At 49.2% G+C, this 15,536-nt stretch overlaps 1 protein-coding gene across 1 annotated transcript in view; it reads left to right on the top strand.

Moving 5' to 3' along the window:
* Positions 1-6,881: 6,881 nt before the first annotated feature.
* The window catches only part of wrap53 (WD repeat containing, antisense to TP53), an 11,602-nt gene continuing 2,947 nt past the window's right edge, over positions 6,882-15,536 (top strand). Inside the window, exons 1-8 of the mRNA XM_084463062.1 lie at positions 6,882-7,047; positions 7,546-8,028; positions 8,211-8,421; positions 8,936-9,031; positions 9,710-9,818; positions 10,442-10,530; positions 14,631-14,854; positions 15,293-15,504. Coding sequence (XP_084319188.1) covers positions 7,746-8,028; positions 8,211-8,421; positions 8,936-9,031; positions 9,710-9,818; positions 10,442-10,530; positions 14,631-14,854; positions 15,293-15,504 — 1,224 coding nt within the window. The 5' untranslated portion in view covers positions 6,882-7,047; positions 7,546-7,745. The remainder of the gene's footprint in view (positions 7,048-7,545; positions 8,029-8,210; positions 8,422-8,935; positions 9,032-9,709; positions 9,819-10,441; positions 10,531-14,630; positions 14,855-15,292; positions 15,505-15,536) is intronic.

The raw sequence follows: 15,536 nt of genomic DNA, 5'->3' as shown, positions 1-15,536 counted from the left end.
CGAATGTGCACTGCTGGGGGACACCGTGGGGGGCGGGGGGCGGGGGGGGGCACAGACAGGACAGGGGGAGTGGGGGAACGGGCGGAGGGGAGCCCTGTTGAGGTGGGCTACCCCCGTCCGTTCTCATCCATTCACTTGTGGGATGAGAGTTTTGGGGGGAGAAAGGGGGGTAGGATGGTATCCTCTGGCACTTAAAAGAAAAAGCACCTTAAACTCAAACTAATGCACTTTATCAAGATGGGATTTGAATAGGTTTTTTTTTGTTGCTTTTCTCGTATTGGACACAGAATCAGTGTACATGTGGTATGTGTGTTATCGAATCTACGCACGATACCACATGTACACACACGTGTGAAAATCAGAACTGGAAGGTGAGGGTGGTCAGTTGGTCGGTGGAGTCGACTAGGTGTTTTGTTTTTGCGAAGTCAGGGGGACCTTTATTTTGAAAAACCTTATCAGAAAACAAATCCTTTCTTGAAAGACAAACACTGTTGATGTTTTTTTCTTCAATTTTTTTTTTTTTTTTATAAAGAAATACATTTATATAAAAAGTAAAGCTATTAAAATGGATAATAAAAACTTGAAGATTTGCACTTGCATAAAAAAACATAAAAAAAAAAAAAACATGGGGTTAGGTATAGAGATTAATATTTTTGTGAATGTTTGCGTGCGTGTGTGTGTGTCTGAGTGAATGAATGTGTGTGTGAAAGTGTGTGTGTGTGAGTAGGCTGGTGTGTATCAGTAACATGCCAATCTGCACAATGTTTGTTTTTTTCATTGCTTACCAAGATGTATAAAACGAGAGGCCATTTTCTCTTTTTTTTTTGTTGAAATGATAATTTTGTAATTTCATGAGTAGAATGTGTTCTCCTTTTGTTAAAGGGGTTTTTTCTTTTGTATCTGTGTTCTGAATGATCTAGTGATTGAACGAGTGCTAAAGAGAGAGAGAGAGAGAGAGAGAGAGGGCAATCGCACAACATATCCCTTCTCTACCAGCCTGTCGTCCCCAGCTAGATGTGCGTCCCAGGTTTTGTACATAGCAGCTTCGTTGCTCCCAGGCTCAAGTGGACCAGCCCTCGCCAGTCGCTTGTGTCCCCTCTGGGTGGAGATGAGGTCTGTCCCCCATCCTCCTCGTCTCCTGTCCAACATGGTCTGTGGTCCTCTGTGACGACGGACAGATGGGGACGCTACTTTGGACATCTGTGTGTGTGTGTGTGTGTGTGTGTGTGTGTTTGGTCATAGAGGTGAGTAAGTACTACAGGTACTCATCTTTATGTGGGTGTGTCGTATGTGTATGAATGCACAATTGTGCCTCAGAACTTGGAGAAAAAGCATGAATGGCCATTGAGACATTATCTTTTGTGTGGGTGTGCGTGCGTGCGTGCGTGTGTGTGTGTGAGTGAGGGAGTAAGAGAGACCAGAAAGGGTTTCTAGTTTAGCCTGGGGATCTATTGGAAGATGAGTCCAGCTTGTTGTTTTCCTGGGATGTTATCATGTTGCCTTTTGTCAGCTCTCCAACTGGTGAATGAAAGGGGCGGAGTTTCAGACTGTAAAACTAGAGCATCCGACTGTGCAAGTGCACAGGACGGTGCACAAAATGTTAGTATATTGTGTTACCTATATTCATTGTTGTTGATATTGATTTTTTAAAAATATTAATGAAAATATATATGAATATATACATTACAATACAAAGTTTAAAAAGTATTTGAACTAAGATTATGTTGAGCACTTGGGGCTGCTACTTTTTTGTTTGTTCATTTTAATATTTTTTTTTCCCCCCCTTAATTTTGTTTCTTTATCGGCATGTGAAGTGTGTTTGTATTATTTCTTTCTTAAGAAAACATTGAATGTATTCCCAAAAAAAGACTAGAAACCGTGCTGATACCAGATGTTTTTTCCTCCAAATTTTTGAAAAACGCAAAAAAAAAAAAACGGGAAAAAAAATCTTCAAAGAGAAAAGTTGAGAGGTCTTTTTTTAATACAAAAGGAGAAAAGAACTCATGGATTGCTACAGTTGAACTCACTGCCTCTACAATCCTGCTCCTACAAATGTCAACGAGACTGATAAAGAAAAAAACAGACTTTTCTAATTCCTTTCTGGAGATTTGGTTGTTTACAGACTACATGGATATCTCGGGGGGGGGGGGGGGGTTTCGTGGAGAGGGGCGGGAGGGACGATTGGGCTCTTTGCAAGTGCGCTTCTGCAATACGGGCAACGAACGGCATGTTTTTTAGAAGGAGCAAAGACATCTACATGTAACGAACTAAAACTCTTTGGCTGTGGCTCCTTGGGACTCTGGCAGATCGTAGAGGAGCAGAAAGAGCGCGAAAAATCAAAGATTGTCTACATTTTTGTCACAACGTTTGGTTTTTTTTGGATGAAAGGGGGCTGTGTTACTTTTGTTTACTGGTTTTTAGATTATGATTTTTAAATATTTTTTTCTGCCTGTGTTTGAACGAGGGGAGGGACCGGCTGTGTTTCTATTGGTGGAATGAAAAGGTCTGACTGAAGAGGAAAAGTGGGGCTAACTGGTACTTTGAATCCCAGCATCCTGGCAACAGCTCTGCTCCAGCTGAGTTCTTCCTTCCGCTCCGCAAAACCTAAAAAGCAAAAATGGACAATGTGTGCGGAGTGGACGAGAGGAGGAAAAAAGGACAGAATATTGAGACTGTTCATAACCGTAAACCTACCATTCATTTTCCTTCGATAGGACTGTGTATAGGCAGAGTTTATGATCTTTTTATGTTTCCCTTTGAAAGAGGGTTAAGGGTATAGAGTGTGTGGTCACGGTGGCCCTCGTCTGGGGGTGACGGAGGGGTAGCAAGCGTGAGCCAAGGAGTAGAGCTACAGCCCTCAGCCCTCACACACACTCGCACCCTGTGCCCACCCTCAAACACTTCACTATGCACTTTTGTTCATTCAAGCTGTGATGTTCCATTGCATTCTGGGAACGGGAGCACAAATACAGCGAGAGGTTTGATTGGCGACTGGGGCTCGACGCCGTCTCGCTGAAAACGAGATTTTAAACATGAAACGACAAAAAAACAGAATATTACAGGACATACTAACTGAAGACCCCCACCGCCTTGCTCTTGTACATACCCATATTTTTTTTAATGACCTTCGGAGGAGAGATCACTGGGACAAAGACGAACCAGACCCGATCCTCCATAAAGGAAATTCACGAGACATTGATCTTCAGCAGTGAAAGTGAATGTTCCTCAAGCAAACGGGGCGGGAGGAGGGGGAGAAGACGAAGATGACGGACGGAGCTGGGTGACGTGCAGCGACTCACCGAATGATGATGACGACGACGGTTAATCAACGTGGGCGCTGCATCACCACGCCCAGGCTGTCGGACCACCAGACAGCCGAGGAAGGAGGGAGGGATGGATGGATGGAGGGATGGATGGAGGGGACCTGGTACCCAGATGCCCTGGGGTTTCCACGGGAGTGACGGGCGGCAGGAGAGAACTATGTGGGTGGTGAGACGTCTGCTGATGCCATGTTGTATTTTACATTAAAGGTACCCAATGTAGTTTTTGACCACTAGTATGCGCTCTAGAGCAAATTTGAGAAGGTGGTCGCCGAAAATCGCGTACTACGTCATTGCGTCAATACGCGGAGCACATAATAGTGACGATCTTTGTTGTTTTCAAAACATTAGCTAAATATCATTTTGTGAAGAAATTACAAGGTAGGAACGACATTCAAGTGATTCAACATGTTTATTAGACTACAAGGAACCATATAATCGAGGAATTTCGAAAATAAACAAAGAACCGATTGTTTTGATTCACGTTTCATTGGGTACCTTTAACTTGGTTTTAAGTTAACTTGATTTTCAGACTCTTCCTGGTGGATATGTTGGTCCTGTTTGTTGCTAGCCATGTTGTCTTTTTTTTAGGGCCAATTTTATCATCAAAGTAACATTTTTGGAGATCTTGACTCACTTTTCTTTTTCTGTCGTCACACAGGTTCCCGTAATTCTGAATTTCCCTTCGAGGGAGAGGGAGGGGGATCCATGGCCTTTGATCTTCCACTCTGAGACTCTTCTAGACTCACCTACACCTCTGCAGTGCATTGTGGGCGCTAGAGTTTTCCCAGCGGACTAGGAAGAGGTCGGCCATCATGAGTCTTCCCCAGCAGCAGAGAGATGGACTGCTCTGGAAGACCGTTCCAGCATGGATGTATCCCCACTGCAGGGAGCTGCAAGCCTCGGCTCGTACCCAGGACTGAGGGCCGAGGGCTGGGTGGGAGGGACAGGGTAAACCCCCTCCCTGGTGGTGGCTGACTTGGCAGCAACAGCTACCAGGGTGGCAGAGGAACATGGTGGAGAAGAGGACTTCTCTTAAACACACACACACACACACATTTTAACATATAGCTAGAATGTGTCAAATAATTCCACACATAAAAAGATACACACACATAGGGCCTTTTCTATATCCACACTTAACGCACATGACTAAAGAGCCTGCATCACACCCAAACACACACACACACACACACGTGGCAAGACTCAACACCATACCCTTTGAGCGTTGTATGCTCTGTAAATAATGTAAAAGTTATGTTTTCCCCCATTGGGGTTTGTTTCTTTGTCTTTCTGTTGACATGCCTTAACTGTACAGATCCGCCTTGGATTGCAAACTCAAAACAAGTTGTGTAACTAAACAGAGAACTGGGTTAGACTGCGTCACATGAGAAGTAGCTTTTGATTGGAGAGGGAACGTCCTACCAAACAGCATCTCTTATTGGCTAACAGAACTGTTGTGTTTCAATGATGATATCTAACCTATTAGCATATACAGTATACAGTTTACATCTGTTAAACATGTTAGCTACTACATAGATCAGTTGGCGACGCCTGATGATGGTGGTGGTTTGCCTTTCTTTCTTTTTTTTGCCTTTTTCTTTTGAGACGAAAGTGACTCAGATGTTTGGGTTTTCAGTTTTGAATGCCGATAACTCCATGTAGCTGAAGGTTGAGGCTGGGAGGAGGAGGAGGGCGGGGCTTGTGCTGACTGGGAGGAGGAGGGCGGGGCCTGTGCTGACTGGGAGGAGGAGGGCGGGGCCTGTGCTGACTGGGAGGAGGAGGGCGGGGCCTGTGCTGACGGAGGAGGAGGGCGGGGCCTGTGCTGACTGGGAGGAGGAGGGCGGGGCCTGTGCTGACGGAGGAGGAGGGCGGGGCCTGTGCTGACTGGGAGGAGGAGGGCGGGGCCTGTGCTGACTGGGAGGAGGAGGAGGGCGGGGCCTGTGCTGACGGGGAGGGGTGGGTGGAGTCAGTATACAGACACACTCATATGCTTATTCATAGCCTACATACTAGACTGCTTTAGAGCTAATCGTAATATTCATGTAGATTTTACAAAAAATGTTCCCAAGGATCTTGAAAATGAACCGAGCAACGGAACCCATTGTATCATAAGGTGGAGTCAGAGCTTTTGACAGTTTATATATTCTGTCGTCTGAGAGGAGTTGAAGGTGACGGTTTCCAATCCTGGAAATTTGATTTTATACTGTTTTTATTCAGGGGTTCTCTTGTGACTTGTGGGTCAAAATAATGTGTTACTTTTACTCCATCAGTGCAGTTGATTAATGGTTGTCCTCGTCGATATTTTTCACAAGTAGCTTTTGGTGTTTCCATTTTAAGTGACAGTTTTCTATTTGCTGTGTTTCAGTGCAGATTGGAGACTTGGTGGATAACAGTTCTGATTGAGCTGTAACAGCAGCGTATGCAGTCTGTGGTGACTTCAAGGGCGTTCTCAGATAAAAGTTCTCTCACTTGGGCAGTGACACTCGTTTTGAAGTGGGTGCTGGTTTTAGATGCAGCCATCTGTCAAGTACAATTGTCTGAACTGTCATATTTGTGCGTTTCATGTTTGAAAGGGAGTCTTTGTTGTTGGAGCTGGGTGGTTGGCTGTCAGATGGCGCCAGCTTGGCGGGTTGTCCGTCTCCAACTGTCAAAATTGTTGTGCAGTCAGACCCATCAAAGTTATGTTGTCACGGTAGCAAGGCTCCAGGGAAGACCCAACAACAGCTTTTGACTGATGTTTCAATTCATGAAATTAGCTAATTCATATCCGACAAGCAGATTTTGATCAGATTATAATCTTCCTCTTTTTAACCATCAACAAGTCAACTCGGCTCCTTCGCTTCAACTTATTTGAATGTTTGAGATGAAAGCGTACATGTAACAACATGCATATGGAGGGGAAAGAACAATTTAAAGAAAAGTGTAAATAGTTTTGGTTTTTGTTTGTTTGTTTGAAGAGAACAAAATTAGTACAATAAAAAAAACATTTAAGCTATAAATGTGACTCTCATAATTGTTCCAGGTGTGTCCATGAGCTTATAAAACCGGTAAAAACGATTATTCTAATTATTCTAAGGTGCTATAATAAGATGAGTTCGTGGTGACATCATTAGAGATGTTTATTTGCTGTCCTCGTGACCAGCGTGACTAGCTGCAAATCTCGCGACAGCTGCAAAACAACAGCGTGTGTCATGCAAATCTCGCGACAGCTGCATAACAACAGCGTGTGTCATGCAAATCTCGCGACAGCTGCATAACAACAGCGTGTGTCATGCAAATCTCGCGACAGCTGCATAACAACAGCGTGTGTCATGCAAATCTCGCGACAGCTGCATAACAACAGCGTGTGTCATGCAAATCTCGCGACAGCTGCATAACAACAGCGTGTGTCATGCAAATCTCGCGACAGCTGCATAACAACAGCGTGCGTCATGCAAATCTCGCGACAGCTGCATAACAACAGCGTGTGTCATGCAAATCTCGCGACAGCTGCATAACAACAGCGTGTGTCATGCAAATCTCGCGATAGCTGCATAACAACAGCGTGTGTCATGGCGACTCCCAGTGTTTACACAGCATGAGTTCGGGACTAATACTAATACTACTTATCCCGGTAGTATTTGAGCAGAATAGAGGAGTTGTCATTTAAAGCACGGTGGAAGGACGAGCGAGTGAAGAAACAACTTTGACTGGTTGAACGCAGAGAAAAGGAGCTGATTAACAGGTAGCTAGCATGCTAACAGGCTAGTAATGCATTAACAGGTAGCTAGCATGCTAACAGGCTAGTAATGCGTTTGACGAGGTAGCAAACCAGCAATATTACACTTACACTTAGTAAACATGATGAATGAATGACATTTAGTACGTCAACTGTGTAATACATGTATTTCTGGCTAAACACGTTTGTTATCCAGACGCACATGTACATGGATAACTGTGTTAGCCGGCTAACGCTAACTCATAGATGAGCTAACCTTTAACCAGCCAAAAGAGATATCCGTGCATGTTGATCTAGGCCAGGTTTCCCAGAAGCTTCTTTCGTTAAGAGGCTCTTTAGCCCATTCAGTTGACCAATCAGAGAGCTTGCCCAGACCAGTTGACCAATCAGAACGCTCTAAATGAATGGCCCAAGAGCCTCTTAACGAAAGAAGCTTCTGGGAAACCTGGCCCCTGGCTTCTGGTTCCCATGTGAGTTCACCTCCACCTCTCTCTCGTCCGTCAGGGTGCAGTGGGTGCTGTGATCGTGTGATGTCCTCACCCTCCTCCAGACCCAGACAACCATCCTGCCGGAAGAAGCACTACCCGAGCACCACCTACCCCACCCACGTCTGACAGGAACCAGGGACCCGAGAAGAGGAAGAAGACAACAGCAAGATAGAGGAGAGGGATTGGACAGTGGGAGAGAGAGAGAGAGTTAGAGAGATGTCAGGTCCAGTTGAGAGCGGAGAGACAGGAAGTGCGGGCGGTGTCGGGCAGGATGCGGAGGCGGATACCGAGCCCCCTCAAGCGCCGCCCCTTCCTGCGCAGGACGAGAGCTCGATGCTCGGGGAGACCGTGGAGAACGAGGCGCCTCCGGACGCCAAGCAGCCCAGACTGGGCGTCGAAGGGCCGAGACTCTGCCTGGACCCGCCCGGGACCTACGGCCAACCAGCAGAGCAGCCAGTAAGCCTGGAGGAAGACATGGCGGAATTGATGCAAGGTGGAGGTGAAATACTCATTAATTTCGGCCTCTGTGATTCAACTTGAAGATTTCTTTCTTTTGCGAACTAGTTTGGGTTAGCTTGACTCACCCGAGCCTAGTTTGACTCTGTAAAACTTTTTATCGATAGTGAAAAAGCTGAGTCAGGAAAGGGTGCTTAACTCACATCATTGTGTCACTCCTTACAGGGTCAGTCCTGCAAGGTGACCTGGGAGTTGTAGTTGATGGTGGAGGAGCAGGACAAGAGGAGGTGGCGGTCGATGGAGATACAGAGTTCAAGGAGAATGGAGACGGGGGACATGACGATGAGCGTGACAGAGCAGGAGGAGGAGAAGAGGAGGGGGAGAAGGAGGAGGAGAAGGCTGAGGAGGAGCAGGAGAGCCCCAGTGAAGGACAACAGTAAGCTGAGTCTAAGTTTGCACAGGTGTTGAATAGGGCTGGGTTTAAAAAATCGATTCATTGATTCTGAATCAAATGATTCAGAATCGATTCATGAATCCCAAAATAGATCTTTTATTGAATGAATGAATGAATAAATGAAGGAATGAATAGTTCATTAATTCATTCAATGATTCATTCATTCATTTTTGGAAATCAGTATCGATACCCAGCCCTAGTATTGATGTGTTGCATAACTTGGCAGTCAAGTAATTAAGGTTACAGCAAAAAAAAAAAAAAAGGTTTTAGTAACACTAACCGAATCGATATTGAATCGTGATAATCGATTCTGAACCTTGTGAATCGGAGTCGAATCGATTCTTGAAATTCGACTCGATACCCAGCCCTAGTGTTGAACATGGCTGTGCTCAGTGTTTCTTGAAACTATTCTGTTGGCCCTTGTTGTCTTGTCTATCCACACCGTAGAAACCCAGACTGAGGCCTACTCTCCCCCCTTCCATCCCTGTCTATAAAGCCTGGGCCTAGATTTCAGCCAGCACCCCCAAATGTTGACGGGTTCCTGGACTGAGTACTCTAACCCCCCCGAGAACTACCTCAAAGGCTGCAAATGGTAAGACCCCCCTCCGAAAACACTGAACCTGCGTGATTAAGCTTCCTAGCGCTCTGGTCGCCCGTTCTCTGCCCTCCTGGGCCTTCTGAATCAATCAATCAAAGCTTTATTTGTATAGCGCATTTCATACCCAGAGGCAACACAATGCGCTTTACAGAGAACAAGGGAGGTGGGCATACGACCCACTCTCTACATATTCCAGAGGGAAGAAAAAAAAAAACAGTAATCACCCGGGGGCCAGATAAGTGAGCTGTAAAAATTCTTCCCTGACCCCTCTCAACAAGGCGATCGAGCAAGCTCCTGGAGTATGTTTGTCTACCGGCTAAGAACATTTATAAAGCAATAAATAACATTAAATTACATTTTCAGAGTAAGAGAGGCTAATAACATCATAGGAGAGACATGGCAAACACTGGTGTATGTCTGTGTGTGTGAGTGTGCCTGGGCCCAGATAGAGGCAGGGGTTGGGGTAGGAAAAGGATACGGACCCGGGTTAGGGTGAGGGGGAGGGGATCTGAGCCCAGGACTGGTGTATGTCTGTGTGTGGGCCTGGGTCCAGGTAGAGGCAGGGGTCGGGGTTAGGGAGGGGGTAGGAAAAGGATACGGACCCGGGTTAGGGTGAGGGGGAGGCCCGGTCTTCCCCCGGTATGTGTGTAGCGCGTTTCCTTCACCCCCCAGGGCGCCGGACGGCTCGTGCATCCTGACCAACAGCGCGGACAACGTGCTGCGTGTCTACAACCTGCCCCCCGAGCTCTACAGCTACAGCTGGGACCTGCTCACAGAGCTGGTGAGTCTCCAAACGCAAAGTAGAGGGAAAAGTCGCGCACATCTAGGGCTGTAACGATTATGAATTTTGCTTAACGATTAATTGTCAGAAAAATAATTGCGATTATTACAATAATTGTCAGAGTTGTTGACAATTAATCGTCTTTTTTTTTCTTCTTTTTTTTTTTTTTAATCATAACCGCGGTTACAAAAAACAATCGCAGTCAGAAAAAATAATCGCATTTTGACGATTATGTAATAATCGTTACAGCCCTACGCACATCCCAAAATTAAGTCAGGCGCTGGATTAAGAACAAAACATGAAGAAAGATGAGAATCCTCACACAGTAGCTCCCGTATAGCCGATTGAATTCGGGACATTTCGAGCCAAAGCTCACCTGAAGAGCTTTAATTCAAAACGAGGCTCTCCGCCATTTTTACCCAAGAGGAAGAAGTTTTATGTTTTGAATGGTTGAATGACTTCTGGGGGTCAGCTTGGCGAGGGCAGACGAGGAGACTGGTACCTCTCTCACATCTCCTCTCTCCCGTCCACTCGGTCTGTATCTCTCCACCCCCCCCCACACACACACACACTCACACTCCCAATCCCTTTGTTTTTCTGCATCTTCCCCTCGTCCCCTGAAGAGTCCGGTTCTGAAGATGGCAGAGGGGGACACCATCTACGACTACTGCTGGTACCCCAAGATGAGCTCCCTGGACCCAGACACCTGCTTGTGAGTGGACACACACAATCTCTCTCTCTCTCTCTCTCTCTCTCTCTCTCTCTCTCTCTCTCTCTCTCTCTCATCTCTCTCTCTCTCTCTCTCTCTCTAATAAAGTGAAAGAAATAATGGCATACTGTGCAAAAAATAGCCTAAAAAAATAGCATATTTGTAATTGTGTCATCGCTATTAGTTGAAATAAACTTAAAACTACAGTGATGTAGGTGATACAGGCCAATACAGCATAATGAACAGGCAGCTGGATGAGATCGGTAGTCTGAAACAGTGACATGCAGGGATAAGGGACCACGCTTACGCCGGGCTCACACTACAGGATATTGAAAATCCTAACCAATTTCGAAATCGGGTTACATCACGCACATAAGGAGAATCTTAACAGATATTCTTCTTGCGCATCTCAAACAAGCACACACGGCAAGATTTGAAAATAACGGCTCATCACACACTACAGGATCTTATCGCGCCCGAGGGAGCAACGAACCACTGGTCTCGCCGTCTCACTTGTAAAGTCGGGACGTAATAATCTTAAATATCAAACTTGTTTGATATTATCGGGGCCGCCCCGATGGGTCTGCGAGCCGATCGGGAGGTATAAGATTGGATCTGTAAACCCCTCACATTACAAGATCATCTGGACCGATCATCGGCCCCCGACCAACGTTCCAGACCAGATCTCTCCTCCGATTGTCGGGAGGGGTGAATCGGGGATAAATCGGCCCAAAACTCCTGTAGTCTGAGCCCGGCATTACTCAAACCATAGATAAGATCCATAGTCTGGCCTTATGACATTATGAAACAGTGACCATGCAGTGACCACGCTTACTCAAACCTGAGCCTGCATTTTTCTTCAGAGAAATCAACATTATCAACACCTGAGACCACGTTGGATGTGATTCTCATGGATCCAGTCGAACGGTTATATGCCAGGTCATCGGACACAACCTAAATGAATCGTTCCCGACTCAATAACGTTGTAGAACTGCGCTCTCTCTTTCTCTTGGACCCTTCTCTCGACACACACTTGAATAGACGGGGCGGCTGTAGCTCAGTTGGTAGAGCGGGTCGTTCAATGATCGAAGGGTCAGCGGTTCGAATCCCAGCTCCGACTGTCCACATGTCGAAGTGTCCTTGAGCAAGACACCTAACCCCAAATTGCCCCCAATGAGCAGGTTAGCACCTTGCATGGCAGCTACCGCCATTGGTGTGTGAATGTGTGTGTGAATGGGTGAATGAGAGGCCATTGTAAAGCACTTTGAGTGCCGCTAAGGTGGAAAAGCGCTATATAAGTGCCGTCCATTTAGACAGGCGCCAGGCGTGACTAAACAACGCGCAGACTCAGGTCTTATTGTTGGGGTCGTTGTTAGGCTCTGTCCAGTCAAGACTGATGTGTGTGAGATGACTTGGCGCTAATTCTTTTCATAGTTTAAACGACTAGCAACTTGAATTGCATTCCTTGACGAGCGGAAGCGACGGCGCCCTGGAGGTCATGTGACCCCGCGAGGCTCCGCCCCTGCTGAGGACGGTGCCCTACGAGCACGACGCCGTCAAGGAAAACACACCGTCAGAGAGGAGGGTCAGACGGGGGTCAGACCTTGACCAGCGGGCGTAGCCACACCTCCTCTCTCCACGCTTCATTCACGCTGTGCCAGTCAGAGCTGGAGAGAGGCTCAGACTCATGACCATTCGGGGATAGGGGAGGAAAAAAAGCATTATTTCTTCTAACCAATCACAATTGTCTTGGGCGGAGCCGTTGCTAGGTTGGTGTTTCACGTAGTCTGGGAAGAATCTCCCGTCGCCACCGATTGGCCGAACGCATGAATCGGCGCCACTGATTGGGCTGGGAATAAACGAATGACGAGGCTTATCCGCAAAGCGCAGACTAGTCCTCAAACAGCACAGTGGGGGTCGTTTCGGAGGGGGGGGGGTGTATATTTGTCCGGTCGTGGCGTGCCCAGTTGGCCGCGTCCCCTCCTGGCTCGGTGTGATTGGTGCAGAGCCAGAATGACTCAGCGCCATAACAGCCCTCCAGACGCCTCCCAGGGCTTCATGACTTCCAGACTACGGCGTTTCTTCTTCCTGTCTCCCGTGCCGTGTCTGTGTGTGTGTCAGAGCTCCAGCTGGGCCGTGATTACGCCATCGCCGGCGTCCTGCGGAGTCGATAACCGTTAACCGCCGAGCGCGGCGGCGTCCCGGGCAGAGCCGCTTTAACGAGGCCTCGTTAGCTGGCCAGTGGGCTTTATGACCCTGAGGGCTCCTCAGCGTGGGCCTCCCCAGGAACACACTCTCTCTCCCGGGGGAAGGAGGGAGAGGGGGGGGGGGGGGGCGGAGGTAATTGTCTGCAGAACTGAACCACTTGAGAGGACGAAGACACTAGTGCGATCTGACTACTTCCTGCCGCGCCGCTCGACGATGACTCCCCACAAGCCAATCAGGGGTTAGGGGCGGGTTGTGGAACCCTCTGACGGGACGAAGTGTGCCGGTCTTCTGCGCTCATGCGCCAGGGAGGGATTCAGAATCGCTGGGTTTTTCGGTACGAGCGTACGGAGTAGGGCATGCAAAGGAGCCATGCAGCTCGCAGGAGGAGGAGGAGGAGGAGGAGGAGGAGGAGGGGAGGGAGGAGGGGGAAGGGGAGGAGGAGAGGGGGGAGGAGGAGAGGGAGGCGGAGGAGGGGGAGAGGGGGGGAGGAGGAGGAGGAGGGGCTCTCGGCCCGGTCGTCTGACGGGAGGCGATCGCCGCGGGGGACGGGTGACATCATCACAAGTGTTGTTTTCTTTAAATGTGCCGTGAGTTCCGTTCGTAAGTCGTCATCAGCGTGCAGCTGGAGAGGTAGCCGGGGTCCATGCCCCCCCCCAAACCCCCCACCTCCCCTCTTCCCTTGCTAACCTCCCCACCCCCTCACAACCCCCCCTCACAACCCTCCCTCCCTCTCTCCACCTCCGTCTGCCAGCCTCCCCTGTGTGGTTGTTTCCTCTCCCTCTGTGGGTGCAGAATGGTGACTGGTGGGGCCTCTTTGTGGCGCTGGTGTCTGGGCAGCGCTCCAACCCAGGCTCTGCTCCAGACCCGCCCCCGGGCCAAGCTGCAGCAGCACTGGACTACAATTGGTCCCCTCTCCCCCCCCCCTCCACCCCCCCACGCTGGAACAAAGAGTCGAGCCTATTGACGGAACACATCGGGCTTTCACACACTCCACACACACACACACACACACGCGCGAGCGCGTTAGCCGGTTCCCCTCCTCTAACGAGCCGCCGCGGTGCGTGTGTCGACCACCGGGCTGTTAAAGGGATGAGAAGCCGGCCGCCTTTGTCTGCCGCCGATGACAATGACTCATGGTTTAATTTCCTTTGCTGTTTGCAAACGCGGGCGAAGGCGACGCGCGCTCTTCCATCCATAATCTACGACCCCCCCCCCCATCCATCCATCCATCCATCCTCTACGACCCCCCATCCATCCATCCATCCTCTACGACCCTCCATCCATCCATCCATCCATCCATCCTCTACGACCCCCCCCCATCCTCCATCCATCCATCCTCTACGACCCCCCATCCTCCATCCATCCATCCATCATCTACGACCCCCATCCTCCATCCATCCATCCATCCTCCACCACCCCCCATCCATCCATCCATCCATCCTCTACCACCCCCCCCCATCCTCCATCCATCCATCCTCTACGACCCCCCATCCTCCATCCATCCATCCATCCTCTACGACCCCCATCCTCCATCCATCCATCCATCCTCCACCACCCCCCATCCATCCATCCATCCATCCTCTACCACCCCCCCCATCCTCCATCCATCCATCCATCCTCTATGACCCCCCCATCCATCCATCCATCCATCCATCCATCCATCCATCCATCCATCCATCCTCTACCACCCCCCCCATCCTCCATCCATCCATCCATCCTCTATGACCCCCCCATCCATCCATCCATCCATCCATCCATCCATCCATCCATCCATCCATCCATCCATCCATCCATCCATCCATCCATCCATCCATCCATCCATCCATCCATCCTCCCTCTCCGACCCCCCCATCCTCCCTCTCTCTCTCTTATAGTCTCTCCCTCTCTCTCCCCAGTATAGCCAGCAGTAGCCGTGACAACCCGGTGCACATCTGGGACGCGTTCTACGGCGATTTGCGCGCCAGCTTCCGACCCTACAACCACCTGGACGAGCTGACCGCCGCCCACTCCCTCCGCTTCACGCCGGACGGCGCCCAGCTGTACTGCGGCTTCGACAAGACCGTCAGGGTGTTCTACACGGACCGGCCCGGGAGAGACTGCGAGGAGAGACCCACCACGGGTGAGACCAACGGAGTCGGCGCTCGCCGCGGGTCTGATGAGGAAGTGTGTGTGTGTGTGTGTGTGTGTGTGTGTGTGAGAGTGTGTGAGAGTGTGTGAGAGTGTGTGAGAGTGTGAGTGTGTGTGTGTGTTGCTCTCTTGTTAGTTTGTAGATTGTGTGTGTGTGTGTGTGTGTGTGTGTGAGTGTTGCTCTCTTGTTAGTTTGTAGATTGTGTGTGTGTGTGTGTGTGTGAGTGTTGCTCTCTTGTTAGTTTGTAGATTGTGTGTGTGTGCGCGTGTGTGTGTGGGGGTGCTGGAGTGTGTATCCCTCTCCCCTAGTAAAATAGCGTAGAGATTTTTTTTAGTGTGCATTTCACACACTGTTACTTTCTTCATTTAGACTCCTACATGTTTGTGTGTGTGTGCGTGTGCGCGCGTGTGTGTGTGTGTCCTCTCTCAGTGAAGAAGCAGGGTCAGAGTGGCATCATCTCCTGCATGGCGTTCAGCCCGTGTGAGTCCGTCTACGCCTGCGGCTCGTACTCCCGCACCGTGGGCCTGTACTCCCGCCAGGACGGAGAGCTGCTGGCGCTGACGCCCGCCCGCCACCAGGGGGGGCTCACACACCTGCTGTTCTCACCCGACGGACACTACCTGTACACCGGAGGGCGCAAGGTGAGGGAGGGAACACACACACACACACACAC

The sequence above is a fragment of the Borostomias antarcticus genome (assembly GCF_949987555.1).
Source record: "Borostomias antarcticus genome assembly, contig: scaffold_118, whole genome shotgun sequence".
NCBI classification, from domain to species: domain Eukaryota; kingdom Metazoa; phylum Chordata; class Actinopteri; order Stomiiformes; family Stomiidae; genus Borostomias; species Borostomias antarcticus.
This window is presented reverse-complemented; position numbering and strand designations above follow the sequence as displayed.